General features: G+C 36.9%; 1 protein-coding gene across 1 annotated transcript in view; it reads right to left on the bottom strand.

The window, feature by feature from the left end:
- Positions 1 to 4794: 4794 nt before the first annotated feature.
- The window catches only part of fam204a (family with sequence similarity 204 member A), a 34392-nt gene continuing 21655 nt past the window's right edge, over positions 4795 to 17531 (bottom strand). Inside the window, exons 7-8 of the mRNA XM_003223487.3 lie at positions 6452 to 6558; positions 4795 to 6137 (exon numbers count right to left, since the gene is read on the bottom strand). Of these exons, the coding sequence (XP_003223535.2) occupies positions 6086 to 6137; positions 6452 to 6558 (159 nt within the window). The 3' untranslated portion in view covers positions 4795 to 6085. The remainder of the gene's footprint in view (positions 6138 to 6451; positions 6559 to 17531) is intronic.

Here is a 17531-nt window from a genome sequence, read left to right as displayed (position 1 = left end):
AAGAAAATGGACACAAAACTGACATTACATAAAAGCCAGCGGTGAATCTTTTCTGACTCCCAGGACAATCCATTGCTGACCTCAATTTACAGATCTGGAGCAAAGGAATTTCAAGAGAAAACTAGAAAGGGAGACGGCAGAATCCACAAATTCTAATAGTGGAATTAGTAACAATTTGAACAGGGATAATGACTTCTTAGCACATTACATATATTAATAGGCTGGCTTTTATTACATTACAAGTATATGGCCAAGTAAAGACTCTTATCTTCAATAGAACCAACTGTCCTGAAAAAAGAATGTATTGCTTTTGCAATTTAAAGTCAATTAACAACCCAGCAGCTACCAAATTTGTCTACAGATGTTAAGTTCGTTCAAGATTTATGATACTGGAACCGGCTTTTTTCCCATTTCACTCTGATGCCATCCCTATGATAATGTAACCATCAGCGCATATGACAAAGTGGACTCTAACATATGAAGACTGAAGCTAAAATCAGTCAGTTTCAATAATGTCACAAGATTATCTCCTTCCATTCTTTTTTATAATCATGCAAATAGGTCTAGCCATGTGTACCACAGCACTGTTAAAGTTCTCCATATCAAGGCAGCTCCTCAACTAATAATGATGCTGGAATGGTTACCAATTTTGTTCTTTTGTGAAAAGGATATGGACATCTGAAATACATCTGTCTGTAGCTGTTGGACCATGTTTTTAAAATCATTTATTTTTAAGCAGCTAAGAAAGGGAATGGACTTTGACTCAAGAAGAGAGTATTAACAAAACATCTGGGTATAGTCTCAGTGATTTGCCTGAAATATCTTATGCAAAGTAAACAACGGGAGTGTTTTATAGTAATTTGTGTTGTTGTGATTTGCATGAGCAGTACAGAAATGAAGGAATGGTTTGATGACTGAAATTTAAAATCTTTCTCTGCAAGGCTCCTTTCAAAATGGTATATGTTGTCAACATATTGATTGATTATAGTTGAAGTCAAGGCTTCAGAAATTACTTCCTCTAATCAGCATAAACTGTTGGGAAAGCATTGCAGAGAGAGAAAATTGACAATTTAGAATGCTGTTTTGCCTGTTTAACAACGACCACTACAGAAATAATTGTCAAGAATGTTGGGGCCTCATGATTCACACCAGTTTGTAATTTTTTCTGTGAAAGGTTCAATTACCTGTTAAACAGATTGAGATCAAGTCAAGTCATGCCAATTTTTACAGTATGGCTAAAGCCACTAAAATAGACTTTCAGTCAAATGAACAGATTAGGAAAACAGTAACACAAACAGTGTGGTTCATGCCAACAGAACAAAATGGCACCTACACCAAATAAGTGGATGCACATGATACTATTCTAAGTGCAGCATTTCTAGAATCATAATTCAGCATTTGATAAGATGCATAATTCATCACCTTTAAGCTCCCTTTTAGATTTTCTTTACAATGACATAACATAGCATGGTTTCAATCATCCCATGGCATTTTGGCCACTTCTTTAAGAAGGCTCTAATGTTGAAGTGTCCCCAATAGTTTTTACTGAATGAAAGCAAAATATCAAAAATGCTTCCTGTAAAGTGAGAGAATACATTTCCTGGACAAAATTAGTTTGTTCTGGAAAAGTTTTTAAAAACACTGTTAAAGCTTAGAAATTTGATTTAATGGTACTTCTTCTTGACACTTAAGTTGAACACCTAGTTTTAAAAGAGACTGGCCACATAAATGATCTTTCACTTGAAGATAATGACAAGCCAATGCCTTTAAACACAATGCAAGGGAGTACATGAGCTTCAACTTCAGTCAATAACATAATAAAATCAATACACTTTAAATTATATCTGCTTCCATCTACACCCAAGAAACTACATCTGCCCCAAATTTGACTAGCTGGGAAAAGAAATGCATTTCCAAAACTTTTAGAGTCATGTTGATTAACCTTTTTTTTTTGCTTACTTCTAGCCAGGACCACCATACTTTTCAGTTTCCTTTGAGAAAAATAAGTAGCCATCTAGGTGGATAAGGTATATATATGGCACACACAAATAGTAGCCACTAGCCAGGCAATATTATGCACATAATAGTCTAGTAATTGCAAATGCAGAATGTTTTCACTAGCCATTTGTACTCAATAAACCATATGGCTGACAACAAAGGAGGAGGAGGAGGTAGAAGAGAGAAGTTGTTTGTTGTTTTTAAAAGAGATAAATGAATTAATATCCAGATATTGAATAAGGCTTGCCACCCAGAAAGGAAACTACATAGACAGCAAGGCCCTGGATATGCAGATGAGTTTGAAACACACAAGAACTGAGAAAATTCCAAAATGATAAGTTTAACAGTGAGAATAATACTATTGAGCACCTACTGGAGATGGTTATACGTAAGAAACATACAATTCCCTTGATGAAATAGGCTCACTATGAGCCCAAAGCGCTGCTTTCGGCTAGGTCAAGACTACCTGAAAAGCTGCATCTCCCTAAAAAACCTCGTCTATCTATGAACGGGGATTGCCTTCTTGTTGGCTGCTCCTAAGCTTTCAAATTCCCTACTTCCATTGCCATTTTATTAGCAATCAAAGACCTTGTGTTTAAACAGACCATCAGCCTTGACTGTATTTTACTGTTTTAACTGCTCTGTCAATTTTTTATTGTAACCTGCTTTGAACCTCATTCAGGGACACAACAAGAATACAAGATAAATAGATGGATGACAGACAAATAATAAGCTCCTTTCTTAGGCACAGAAAACTGAATTTCTCAAGGAGTGTCTGTATTACTACATCTGGAATAAACGTTTAGGTGTTGTATAAGTAAACCTTGCAAACTGCAGTCCCAAAATGCAATCTAATTAAATTGTTTTGCCTTTGCTCAAGGTAAAAAACCTCAGAGTTAAGTCTTTTAGTTCCCTTTTGTTTAGGATTCCACTATTGCAGTTAAATTTGGCATCTTGAATTCCAGAGAGGAAAAAAATACTTGTGGTAGCCATGTCAGTTGTGCAGAAAAATTAAAGAAAATCTAAAATTGATAAGCAGCAATACCTGTTTTGCCTTAATGCTTTGGTATTCATCCAAAAAAGATACTTCTGTTTGTGTTTTGTTTTTTCATTTTATTTCTTGGCACTACATATAAAATAGAGGTATTCTATTATTATCCTTCCAGCATCTATCACTTAAATATCAATTTTGTAACATATTAGCATTTTAAAGTCTGTTGAGGTTCAGTGAAACAAGATCTTGGAACATCTTTGCCAAGGTGTTTCCTAAACCGGCTTCTGCCGTATTAAACTCATCTGAAATGGGAGCATACCTGCCTAGCCTTGCTTCTTATCACACAAATACTTTTGGAGTACTTTGAGAAAACTCAAAACTACTTTGATGTTACTGCACATGCAGGGATGCAACTCCTCCTAATTTGTACCATCCCCATCTTCATATATCCTGTCATCTTAATAAAATAAGTGTGTTAAATCTGAGAGTTCAGATATTAGAAGCTGAATGTCTTCTGAATCTCGTGTTGTCACAGTTCCAAACCTTCAGTCATACACATATTCAATTTTAAGTACTTTTAGTATTGTGTTTATTCAGCAAGTGGGAGGTGTACTATAAACTTTTAAAGCTTTTGCAATAAGACAAAAGCATGCATAAGTGGAAAACGTTGCAAAATGTTGCTACCTTGCAAGAAAAGAAAATGTTCAATTAACAGGAGAAAATTAATTTGAGAGGCCAGTGCATGAAAGGACCATCACAGTTTCTTTGGGCTTTTTTTTAAAGTAAGTGATTTGGGACAACTGGGGAGAGAAAGTCAGGTTTTGCAGCTGAGAAGGACAGCCCACAATGGATGTCACATCCCCGAAACTGTGGCATCATTGGAAAAGCATTTTTATTTGAAACAACTTTGACATGACTTGAAGCCTCTTTGGGATGAGATTAGAAGAATGTCATGCAGTAGTGTTTCTATTAGAGATGTGCGCCATTTCCCCCCCTTCATTTCCTTCATGCTATCATTTCGTTTCAACCATTCATCTACACAAAATGAATGAGAACATTTTCATAGGAAATGAGAGGCGACACGAAAATGAAAGCCGCACAGTCATTGTGCTTGCTTTAGTTTTCCTTGCATTTTGGCCCCGTAACAATAAGCAGGTACTGAAAGAGGGCTGCTTTCCCATTACAGCTGATGTGTACCAATGGGTGTAAATAATAATATTAATATAAATAACAATAGTTACTCTGGTAGCTTAAGCTGGGTCTGAGAGAGGTTTGCTTCCCCATTACATCTGAGGTGTACCAACGGGTATTAATATTAATATTAAGAACAACAGTTACTCTGGGACCCTAAGCTGGGTCTGGGAGAGGAGTGCCTCCCCATTACATCTGATGTGTACCAATGGGCATTAACATTAATATTAAGAACAGTTATTCTGGGACCCTAAGCTGGGTCTGCGAGAGAAGTGACTCCCCATGACAGCTGATGTGTGCCAATGGTGCTAATAATAATAATATTAATAACAACAGTACTCTGGGGAAGACCCAAACGTTCAAAAGTGGGTGGGCTAAAAGTGCTCGAAATGCCCTCAGTGTGTGGCAATTTTCACCCCTCTAGCCTAAAAACCGAGTGTGTGTGTGTGGGGGGGGGGGGGGATGAGCCTCGGAAGCCCTCCCATTGCAGCCAATGGTCCAATTTTTTTTTGTTTTTTTGTAAGCCAGACAAAATTTTTGTTTGTATTTATTAACAGGAACAAATACGAAAATGAGACGGAACGAATGAAACTACACAAATCAAACAGCAATTCCATACAAAAGCACAAGAGTAGTTTTTATTCATCTCTAGCGGGCCTCCGTGACTTACAAACTTGTGTGATAATCTCCAGAGTCTTTTGAACATACATATAAGGTGCACAACACCGTTGCAAGGCTTAATGTTGGACGATCAACTGGGGGAAGAATTGGATCATATTGAGACGTTGAAAGAGCTTTTTTGCTGACAACTAAGGGTGTTGAATATATCTTTTCACTTTGCTATTCTTAGTAAAGGCTATGAAAACTTGAAAGAACTACTTGGATAATAGACTATTACTATAAGAAAGGAAATTAATATGTCTGTTTTGTTTATGATGTTAATAATATTGCACACAGATATTCAACATTATGAGGCTAGACAATACTTGTTTCCCTTTTTGCTACAGAAAAAAAAACCTCTCTCTGAACAGCTCCTGTGTATAGGAGAAGGATTTGCAGATTTATAGTGCTGTGCAGTAGAAACCTGTTTGGCCGGTGATTTAAAGACATTGCTGTATATTTAGCTGTCAATATAACTAATTACAGTTGACTTTAGATTGCTGTATTGCAAACTCTCATCTTTGTGAAATATAGCATTACATGGGGGGAGCAGAATCAAACATCCTTCGGGCTACAAAACAAGAACGAACCATCTGAAATCAAGATGGAAGACGTAAGACTTGTCATAAACTCTGAAATTACTAGTACTTGGCAAAATAAAAAGTTCATAGGACTCAAATATAATAAATCACCATTAGGTTAAAATCATTCTTTGGGCCTCAAATATTTCATCTTGCTTAACAGTAAGTGAATTTTACTCGTCTCTCACCCAGGTAACAGACATTTGTAGAAGCTGCAGGGGAAAATAAGTCTAATTTACTTGTGTTTTTTTGTTTGAGGAAATACTACCATTGCCTGGTCTTATTAACAATAGAAACACTGCAAATACTGTGTTTGGTTTTTAGGGGGAAACTGATTTTGATAGTGATAAATAACAACACACTGATATAAAAGAATCTCCTTCCCAATTATATTCTTAATAGTTTTATGAAAAACAAGCACATTTAAATCCTCAGGCATTACAAAGGGAATACATTGAAGAAATGTCAAGGGCCAAATGTAAAATATCTGAGTTACACACACACGCAGGCACGCATATTAGGGATTTCTCACCACATTGGTTCATCCAACTGAACAAATAATACATATAAACACCAACCAATATATAATTTATACATTTTCAGTATTAATAAACTTTCCTCCTCAGCTGTAAACCACCACCCCTTTCCAAGGCACGATGAGCTACATGTATCCCATGTTGCTTTTTGTTTCCCATCTTTTCTTGGCTTCAAACCTGAAAAGAAATACAAACATATGTCAGTGTCTACCAAAGTACACTTTAGGGACTTTTCAGTCAGATTTCATTTAGCAGCAATGGCTAATTTGGAACTAGGTTTATAATACTCTACCAATCACAAAAGGGAAAGTATAAACATTTGAATAATGTATCAGTTGTAGTAAAGACTCTACATTAAACAGATGCACTACTCAAGGAAAACGCCAAGGTCAAATTAAACAAACAGGGATTAGTGTGAGCCAAACTGAAGGAGGTAAACATTTGACTCAGAATCTCCCCTAGTCTTAAAAAGGGGAAGGCCAATGACGTACCCCCAAGCAAGCTTCCTTTTCTTTCTGGCTTCTTGAGAAGCCTCTGCTTCTTCCTTTGCTTTCACAAAATTCCGGCAAGCAACTGCTTTGGCAATTTCCACACCGAGCTAAGGGGGAAAAAAACTCAAATGAATCTACAGGAAAAATGAATGCAAAACAACTTTTCTTCAGACCTTTTTAATATGTTTACATGACCAAGATTTGTCCTACACCCACCATGGAAGATTTCTGTGTATGTTCAATGAACAGGTGGAAGCATGATGATTTTTATAAAACAAAAATGCAGAAAAGTGTTATAACATATACACAACATAACATCAGAAACAGCATTTGATTGTATTGTTCCACTGTCAGGCAACTAAAATTATGTTTAATTAGTCATATTTAGCTTGGGTATAGCTTGAAATGAGGCTTATGTGATCTTGTAAGAACAACTCATATCTTCTAAAGCCACAGTTGCATATGAGTGTCATTTAAAGATATATGTAGGACTTAGATAGCAATAGCTGCACTGTCTTATTGTTCTGTAGCAAGACAAAAAAACACCAGAAAGCTTCAGAGTGCTGCTTACAAGACCTAATAAAGGAAGTACTATTGTATCACCCTAACATATCTAGGAGCCTCCGGTGGCTCAGTGTGTTAAAGCGCTGAGCTGCTGAACTTGCAGACCGAAAGGTCCCAGGTTCAAATCCCGGGAGTGGAGTGATCGCCCGCTGTTAGCTCCAGCTCCTGCCAACCTAGCAGTTTGAAAACATGCCAATGTGAGTAGATCAATAGGTACCGCTCAGGCAGGAAGGTAACGGCGTTCCATGCAGTCATAGCAGCCACATGACCTTGGAGGTGTCTATGGACAACGCCAGCTCTTCGGCTTAGAAATGGGGATGAGCACCAACCCCCAGAGTCAGACATGACTGGACCTAACGTCAGGAGAAACCTTTACCTTTTACTAATATATCTAATGTCCAATTTCAGCAGCTATCATGGTTTGGACTGGTTATTACTTACAGTAGCTGTAAAGCCACAAGGGAATACAAGGCTACTGACGTAGAGTTCGGAAAGAATCCTGTTTGAAAACAGACTCACTGTCAAGTAGATTGACAGTACTTAACTAGATAGATCTACAGCTGGATTGAGTATAAGGTTTCTTTCTGAATATCTGTAGGGCAAAAAATATAAGTGAACTAATGTTTGACTGATTATACACAATGATTCAAATGCAGCTTCCAAATGGGCAAATAAGGGTATGATCCATTTGAGACTATTGCCAGTTTGATATAAATAGAACCAGCACAAGACTGCTTGCAGCATTTAATTCAACACACTTCAATGTAGTGTGGCTTATGTCCCCTTGCTATTGAAAATAGAAGTTTGATGTCATTCATACTATTGGGGCAGGGGATCTTGTGCAGCTTATAGCCAAGGGAAAACTCCATAATGTAGTAAAATATTACCTTTGTTAAGATGACAGCAAAATGTACAAAAACGTTTTAAGAACATATATATTTAACTGCACTGAAGGCATCAGGGTGATCTGTGGTCTTAGTAAGAGAGTCCTCACCCTGTAGGCAAGCATGCTCATAATTCATTTTTTGTTAGTTCTGACCCTGATAATGACAAATCATTGCAGAATTGTTATGGGGAGAGAAAGGGAGGTTGGAAGATATAAGAAAGGGAGTTGTGACAGGAAAACAAATGTACAGAGCAAGAGTCGATTAACACACTCTATATGTACATGCATGCAAGGGTCCCTTTTCCTCCTCTGTACTCTCCCCTTTCTTTCAGAAAGGATAAAACACTTCATGTATAAAGCTTTAAAATCATATAAAATAGCAGCCAGTATATATTTATTCAAAATGTTAAGTTTGCAAATTTTGCATTGGAACGACACCAACCATTCTTCTTGTCAATCTTATCATTAATCTACATGTTAGATTGCAGACAAGGAATTTGTGGCCCTACAGATATTACAGGATTAATTTAGTCAACATAACGAAGATCTAGCTAACACAATGAATTATGAGGAATCATAGGGCTTATGCTCAACAACATCTGAAAGGCCACAAGTTGTCTATATCATGTGAGATAACCTAATAAACTCTCATAGGAAATACTACAAAGAAAGTAAACATGATTACAGTAAATACAACAGTTAGATGCTTACAGTCTTTCGTATCAACAGATCAGAGCAACACATTTTTATCTTTGCTTGATCCGACATTCTTTACAAAAGGACTGAATAATTAGTGTTTTATTTTACTGGACAAAATTAAGACTTTGACCATCATTTAAACACTAGAGGACTACCTCTACTCTTGACAGCTGTAAAATAGGAGCATGACCTATCCCAGTTGGTAAGTTGGATCAATGTGATTCTCTGCATCAGTGGCTTCACAAATATAAACAGAACAAACTGGTGGTTCACAACATAAATCTGATGGATAAAATTGCTTAGGATAAATTTAAACCTTGAACCAGGCCTCTGATGGCTCTGAAACACATCCTGAACTCCACAGAGAATGGAGTTATCTATTCTCTTCAATTTTCGTGAGTCCCAGAAGTCACAAAGATACACAGGGGTCTTTTGCCAAATGGCAAAAAAGGAATAACACCCATTTTAAACATATGAAGCTGCTATATTATAAAAAACCAAAATCTCCAAATTTTGGCATCCCAAATAATCCTTTTGTCGTTAATTAATTAATGAGAAATATGCATGTTATTTGTTATTGTGAGGAAAAACATGTTTCTTCCAAGACATTCTGCAACAGATATTTTAACTTACAGCAAGAAAGGGGAAGACAAAATTAGACTAATGAGTGATAACAACTATAATGAGTATAGAAAATAAAACTTCTAAGGAATTAGCTATATTTTAACTATGATTTAAGAAATCAGAAAATGGGTAAATGTAAGTTCCAACACAACAGAAAACCCTAGTCATGTCTACTCAGTAGTAAGTTCCATTGACTTCCATGTAGCTTAGTCCAGGAATGTGACTGTAGGGTTGCAGCTTAACAGATTTTTAATTAAAATCAACAAATATTCATGTTCTACAATGCCCAAAACAAAGTCCACTCAAGTGCTTATCACATACTTCTAGTCCTCATCCTAATACAGAGGTAAAAATTCTGCAGCCAATGGCGGGGAATGCTAAGTGTTGTAGTCCAATAGCATCTGGACAGCTACATGATTCTCACTTCAACTAGGTCCTGTGACTATAGTAATCTACTGTTGGCTACTCACTACTAGTTGATTTGAACGCCTTTTGCCTTCTCTCATCGACACTGAGGCAGAACAAAATAACTCTTTTTTTGTTTGAGCCAAATATGCATTTAAACAGGATTAGAATCACCCATGCCAGTGTAGAAAGAGCAGAGAAAAACATTTTGCACTATTCATGCTATTGTCAAAGGATGGTACTTGCTGCAGAATGCAACTCTGAAAAGACAAGTGTTGTGAATAAATCAGTACAACCATATCTGATTCAGCCAAAGTATTTTGCCCTCCCATAAACACCCCCATATACAGCTGCAATTCCCTTCCTAATAGAAGCCCCTGAAATCTTGGTCAATGGGTTATACATTTTAAAAAAAATGTTTCAGGTCATCAGATTATATAGCAAAATACAATGTTATAAGCAGCAATAAGACATGAATAAAAATACATACAACAATTTCTTGTGTAGTCAAAGTATCAGCATTTTCCATATAGAACATCCAATATTTTGCTGCATTTTAATTAAGGTGTCTAAACATTATCACAAAGAACTGCAAATTGGTCAGAGCACGCAGTAAGGAAAATTAAGCTCTAAAGGCTTTTTATCACCACATTTCAGGAACCAAGGGTGTAAAATGTTCTAATTTGGGATATATTAAAAGCCATAAAAGGTCTTTCAAAAAGATTAATGGTACTTTGCTTGGATTTAAGATAAGGGCTTTAGCTGGTTGGAAAAGCAGGGCCCTGGCTAGACCCTTGAGGCATTCATCTTTACAGCCACTTGGAAGATTTGTAAAAGCGTCTGCATAACCTCAAGCAAACGCACTGCGACATTTTTTTTAATTCCTTTCAATTTTATAGGTTTAAAGTGTGTAAATCATATTGGGAAGTAATGTAGATATAACGGTTCATCCTTGTAACATAGCAAAAAAATTTAAGAGGCGAACTTTTTTTAATCAAGTAAGTTTTCTAGGAGGCAAAAACCATTCCTATTGAAGTTCAGAGATAATCGTTTCAAAAATCTTGCTCTCGCAGCTTAACCAGCGTAACGGCAAACTTCCTATCAATTATTTTTCACATAGAAAAAAAGACGTATGCCTCCATCAAGGATACCTGGTAACAAATCTTCATCGCTGTCCAAATAGTGTAAAGGCACTTTTTCAAAAAAAAAAATGCCAATTATCATATTTAAACTTTTTTGGTGAAATAACAGGTTTCTATGAAAAATATTTATGCTATTGGCTTTTGTTCTTTAATTAAATGAAAACAGATGTTTTCTGAAGTAAAGCGGAACCATTACTGAAGTACTTAAAGTGCTAAGGTCTTTAATTTTTATATCAGTTTGGTCTACAATTCCTGATTGTCTTTACTCAAGCTCAACATTAATGTCAAGCAAGTTACCTAGGAGACGAAAGAGATCAAAGAGACAAAAACCCCTCAAATGTCTGATTAATCAAGCCTGCAAACAGCTTATTTCTTTTAGCCTGCATGCAAGTATGAAAATGAGATTCAGGGAGCCGTACATTGTGCAGATTTGTTCATTCTTATCAGAACAAAGCCAGCGGCAGCTTATTTCATGGATCATTGGCACTGTCATCAGTGCTACACAGAACGGGTGACAGCTCCTCATTTTGAGGCTTGAACAAAATTAGCAAAAAGTCGGCACAAATTAGCCTCTCATCTTTTTAGTAATATGACATTATTCATTTACTTTTTATCCAATTTTTAATTTTTTCCTTGTCAGCTATCCCTTTCTAGTGTTTCTTGCACAGCATCATAAAACCCTTTAAAAATGCAAAGCAATGACTGAAGTTGAAATAGTAAATAAAGTTGAGGAAGGGAGACGGGGAATATGTGGCCTTAGTTCAGCTCCAAAAGATATTAATTCCAACTTTCAGCAAACATTGTCCTCCTCCACCACCAAAAGGACCTCCAAAACAAAGCCCCAACCAAACATTGGAATATTTGGTGGAGCTGTTTAATGAGGAACCATTGGTGATCCACCATGGCCCTTGAAACCCAATGGAGATGCATCCAAGTAGAACATTTAAGAACATGTAAGCAAGGTATCTCAGTCATAGTAACTCAAGAAACCATGGGGTTTGCATCTGTGGGATAATGCAAAGTATTTTCCTTAGTCTGGCCTTTAGTGGTCAATGACAGTAGCTTCTTTTTTGAGTTGTATATATTCATTTCAGTGCTTTTTATTGTTGTATTTTATGACTAGGCTTATGAATAATTGTATTTTACCTTTTGAGCACCACCTTGAGGCCCTGGGCTGGTAGGATAAAATTACCCCCCTTCTTCCCCCAAAAGGAGAGATAAAGATTTATTTCAAACACCTATTGTAAAATACATACTCTCCAGGATATGAATAATGCGATAAAACATTCAAGGCCGGATTCAGAAATGTCACATATAGGTATGCTCTATAAAAGGCTAAACCCAAAGGGGATTTAACAAAACATCTCTATTCTAACAGGTCCTGAAGCATCTTGTGGTCTATCAGAGAAGCCAAACAGCCTTTTAATACTATATTACAGTTTCTCATCAAATATGAATCTAGTTATTTCAGGTTCTGCCTGTGGCAATGATTTTCTCCTTTTATGTTATGGAATGTTATCCATTGCTGATGTATATTAAATATATAAAGCAAACAAGAATATTCAGTGGATTTGGAAGTGAGAATGATCTTCTGTCAGTGATTTGTTCAACTTCTGCTGCAAAATACTTTGTAATACCTTTGTTGGGTTTCTATTGTGGGTATTAAAACATCAGTTTATATACAAACAACGCCACTATATAGAATGGATACAAACAAGTTCCTATATTAGAGCTTTGGTTTACACTCAAATATTTATATGCAAGTAAATTCTCCATTCATAAAAAAGCATTAAAATTAACCATAAGCTGTTAGATGTTTTACACAGTCCCCTTGTAAGAAAGGCTGTTTTTTTTTAAAAAAGAACTGTAGTACTGTTTTCAGCAATTTCTTTATCTCTGTTCTTCTAAGTAAGAAAGCTTATTAACAAGCTTTGAACTTAAAATCACATTTACAATAATGTGCCATCAACAGTTTTATAAGCTAATTAGAAAAAAAAGATTAATTAATGACTGGCTGCTAATAAAATGGCAATCATGAAGAAAGAAACCAAGGGTGCTAAGCTTCAACTACCACCAATTAAGAGCTAATTACAAACAAATTATATATGTGTTTTGCTGTGGGCTTTAATTTACTAAAATGGTTTTAATTAAAAGAGAAAACATGCTGATTAACTGAACTGCAGAAAAAATCTACAGTATAAACTGTGCTTTGTCTCTTTAATTAGACTTGTAACATCTGAAATCTTTTTTTAAGGTTTGTTAAAAAGAAGATATACATAATTAAGAGAATATATGAATATAATCCTAGGTGATAACCTTTACTATATGACAAGGGTTAAGAGAAAACAACCTCAATAAAGAGAAACACCTTCAGTAGGAAGAGGTGAGAAAAACAGTATAATGCATTTCTTCCCCACAATATAAACATTAAAGGGGATTTGGGTGTTACATATGGTTTGCCTGCATTTCTCCACAGAATCCTTTGAAGATCTAAAATACCAAAGCAAATTCTGGATGTTATTTTGGAAAATGTTGCTTTTAAAAGCACAAATAAATGTCCTGGGGATTGTACTATGGATTTAAATGATGTGCCACAAAGTTTCATTTCCACAAATGCTACAGAAATTCATGTAAACTGTACAACTCTTTCACTTGCATTTGGGAGCAACACAGGGGAACTCCCAAACTGTGTCCTATTGGTTCATTTATCAAAGGGATCTCTGTAGGTTCTTCAAAGTATTAATTCCATCTAAATGGGGAATTTAAAAAACCTCTCAGAAAGGGTAATTTATGATAACCTGAACACTAATAAACATTAATAACCATACTAACATATTTGGTATGCACCCTCATTGCAACTGAATTTCCTCTTTTCAAAATACGGTTTTAGAATTAACAGGATGAGCAGGTAGTAGCAAAATCAATGGAGCACACTGAGAATGATGGCAAAATGTACATAACAATGATTTTTTTTTATTTTTGTAAAAAGCTAATTAAATGATAAAGATTCATTTTAAAGGTTTAACCAAAAACATAAACCCACTCTTCATAAATGTAGCTTCTGACACCAAACTCCTTGAAACTATGAGACAAACACTTAAAGCAGATTTGACAGCATTGGCCTTATTTATACTGGTCTTATTTTCCCAGTAGTTGGTTCCATTGAACTAAATAGAACTTAGCTCTGAGTAGACGTGTATGGATTATGCTGTTAATTTTCAGTGTTTCTGCTGACAGCTATTTTCATTTTCTTTTGACAAGAACATCAAATATGTTCAGGGCTTTTTCTTCTTCTTCAAGTTACTGCCCTCTGGGTAGTGCACCCTTAGACAACAGAGCAAAGTAATAAAGTCACAAGCTAAGAGAAGAAATTATCATAGTATAAAACCTCAGGGTTTTTTTAAAAGTTTAGTTTGTTTCTTGAATTTTATACAAGACATGCAATTTTGCCCAGAATTAGTAGAGTCCTTTTTTCTTGGAACAAAACAGTATCATATTTTAAAATATTGAAAAGAAGTGGGAGAAGTGTGGCAGAACAAAATGATCAAGCTTGTAATGCAACTTTCAATTCATTAGCAGTTTACTGAAGTTCTCCAACTGCTCAGAATGCTTACAGCATAACAGAGGTGCCCCCCCTGCCCAATTTAAACCATGGGAAATTAAGTCTCACCGGGTCTTGGTGTTCTTGCTAAAGATTCAAGTCCTTTAGTCCCTGCAAATAATTTCCATTGGAACTCCTCCTTCTTCAAAGGAGCCTTATAAGGGAGGTTCCTAGGTTCAAAAGTGTCATGCTTAATGCCTGTATATTCCTCCACTGCTGCCAAGAATTGAAATCGTAGTTCCCAAAGCTCCCTAGCTTAATCCGTTAGCTTCTGTTCATCTATAACCCCACAAAACCTGGCAGCCTCATTTGTTAGGATAAGTTTGGGAAGTAGTCATATGGAAAGGTTCACAAGAAGAACTGAGATTGAAAGAGCTTCCGGCTTTGTTGAGCTCCTAAAGACATTCATGCCAGTGGGGCAACTGATGGCCTTCCAAATGTTGTTGCACAGCATTAGTGGAAATGTGATGGGGGACAGGTTTAATTTTAAATTGAATTATATTGTGGGTGGACTTTCATTGCAAAGAGTAAATATAATCATACTGTAGCAAAAGAAAAATAAACTACTTAGAATATGGATGTACAGTACAACTGTTCTGGGAGGTTAATGGCCACATCCGACACCCCCCAAACTCCACATCAGTTACTTGCTAGGACAGGGGTCCTCAAACTTTTTAAAGTGGAGGGCCGGTTCACGGTCCCTCAGACTCTTGGGGATGGGGGGAAGACTATGATGAAATAGTCCAAAATTAGGATTGTTGTTGTGTGCCTTCAAGTCATTTCCAACTTAGGTCAACCCTAAGTCTAAAGTTTATGACAGGGACCAGGTAAATGACCTTGTAGGGCTGCATCCGGCCCACGGGACTAAGTTTGGGAATCCTTGCCCTAGGACCGAAAGGGATGGGGCATTTCCCCCATGTTTTTGGTCTTCTGATGGCTATTTTTGGACAAAGAGAGAACTTATTTCTAACAGGAAGTGATCCAAAAGTAAACTTGTGGGTCATTTCCTATTAGAAAATATGCTTCTCCTAGGCCTACTGTCATAGACAGAACGCCACCAAATAGAATACAACACAGTTTATTGAGGTTACAGAACTAAAAATTGCCCGTAGGAAACAAAAGACTAGGCAAACACTTGTCTTCAGTATGAAAAGTAACAAAAATAGCTTTGTTTGAGTTTAAACAGTTCAAAAGAATAAACCGGATTAAACAGAAGTTTAATCCGGGTTAAATCAAAGGTGCTTACTTCAGCCTGGCAATTAAACAAACAAAAACTGGTAAACAAAAGGTCAAAATGAACACAAAACCTAGCAGCAGATTTCCCTCTGCTACTCAAGAGCTACAGAAGTAACTCGGGCTGTTTACTCCTCCGTGCAACGAGCGAAAACCAGGTCCAGGCACATCAATCAGGGTAACGGCGGTCAGCAGGGTCCCAATCCGGTCCGAGATCGAAAGCCAAGCGCAGATGTCTAAGGTTCCACAAGTTCCACCGATAGCCACAGAAGGGATAGTCCAGAGTCGTAGTCAGTCAGTCAGTCCAGCGTCAATCCAGAGTAGGCAAATAATGTCCGTCAAAAAGACGACGGAGGTCCAAGGTATCCAGCAAACGAATCACACCCGTCTTCAGGAAGTTCCCCAACAAGAGCCCAAGCGTTCGTCCAGATTACCTTGCCCAACGCAATTAGCCATTGATTCTAGACCCCATTTTATGCCAGTTCATAACTCCTCATCGCTGTCAGCTGCTATCCTAATTCCAGGTGCCTCCTCATCATCATCCTCATCAGAGCTAAAACACCTTTGACTACGCCCCACAGCATCCCCAGCTGTGGATCCCGTTCCATCCCTCCAGCCCGTCCACGGGTCCGATCCTGCAACCCGCCAGTCGTCTCCCATGCTATCATTGCCGGTGACACCCAAATCCTCCCTCACACGAGTCCATTCCATGTCATCCTCCTCTGAGCTAACCATCTCTTCCTCCATTCCCTCGGTAAAACCCTCAAAGGAGTCTTCGTCTGTTGGTTCTGCAAATAAGTCCCGGAGCCGTTTCCTTTCGCGCTCCTCAAAAGAGTCTGACTCTCGAGGAGTCTTACGACCTCGTCTCCTAGTATCGGAGCCAGAAGGCTCAACCATAACACCTACAATGGCTGGGGATTGACATATATTATCCAAACCCTTTAGAAAGCAATTCTGAGGCAGACAAATTGGACACTGGGAAGCCTTTGTGGTCACAAACACAGCCTTGAGAGGTTCTTAAAAGAATGGTCAACAAATAAATTTCAATCATTAGGAACCAATCCTCTGAAAAGCCATACAATATTTATACACGATTTTTTGAATGACAACTTTCTCAAGAGATATAAAATTAATCTTAAATAGTTAATTCATTGAAAGATAATAAAGGTTTCTACTAATTAGTAACTTTTTAATATTCTTTCTGCACAATCAAAATGTGGCATTTTTATAAACAATATAATACATAAATTGTCCTTTTCTTTTTAGCATGTCCAAAGCAATAATGATAGAAATAAGTAATCTCAACTGTGGTTTTCAGTAAAACCCAATATAATCGTAGCAGACTGCTTTCTCTATTAATCAAACATCAATTGGCTTGGACCCAAAGTTAGTATTGTGGAAATAAAGAGACAGTTTCACAAATGCCCCATCAGTTCCCTTCCACTAACAACCTCCACAACCAATACTATGACATCCTACAAAATGTGTCAATAGTGACTTCTAGAGGGATGCAGGATGAATCAGACGACCGAGTTGTTTTTTTTGTTTTTTTTTGGGGGGGGGGGATAGAAACTATGTCCAAACACAATTCCACCTCTTCATCTTGAAATCAAATCAAAGTCATTATAAACTAAAGCAACATGTGAACCTAAAACTTTAAACCTTCTATTTCCACAAAAGTACCACTAATTACAATTGTATAAGCAATTCAGTTATCTGAATCAGGTACATTTGGAAAAATGCTTAGAGCTCAATCTTTATTGAATATTTCCTGTGATTTACATGCAATTTTGTAAGAACTCCACAATGCAGTGTCCATTAAATGAGACAGATAATTGTATGACTGGGATGTTATTCTGTCTGGAGACACTATAAGTCCCCAAAATGAAGCGCAAAGAACTATTTCTGTGGCTGTTTAGGGAAACT

This window comes from Anolis carolinensis, chromosome 3, assembly GCF_035594765.1.
Source record: "Anolis carolinensis isolate JA03-04 chromosome 3, rAnoCar3.1.pri, whole genome shotgun sequence".
Lineage (NCBI taxonomy): Eukaryota > Metazoa > Chordata > Lepidosauria > Squamata > Dactyloidae > Anolis > Anolis carolinensis.
This window is presented reverse-complemented; position numbering and strand designations above follow the sequence as displayed.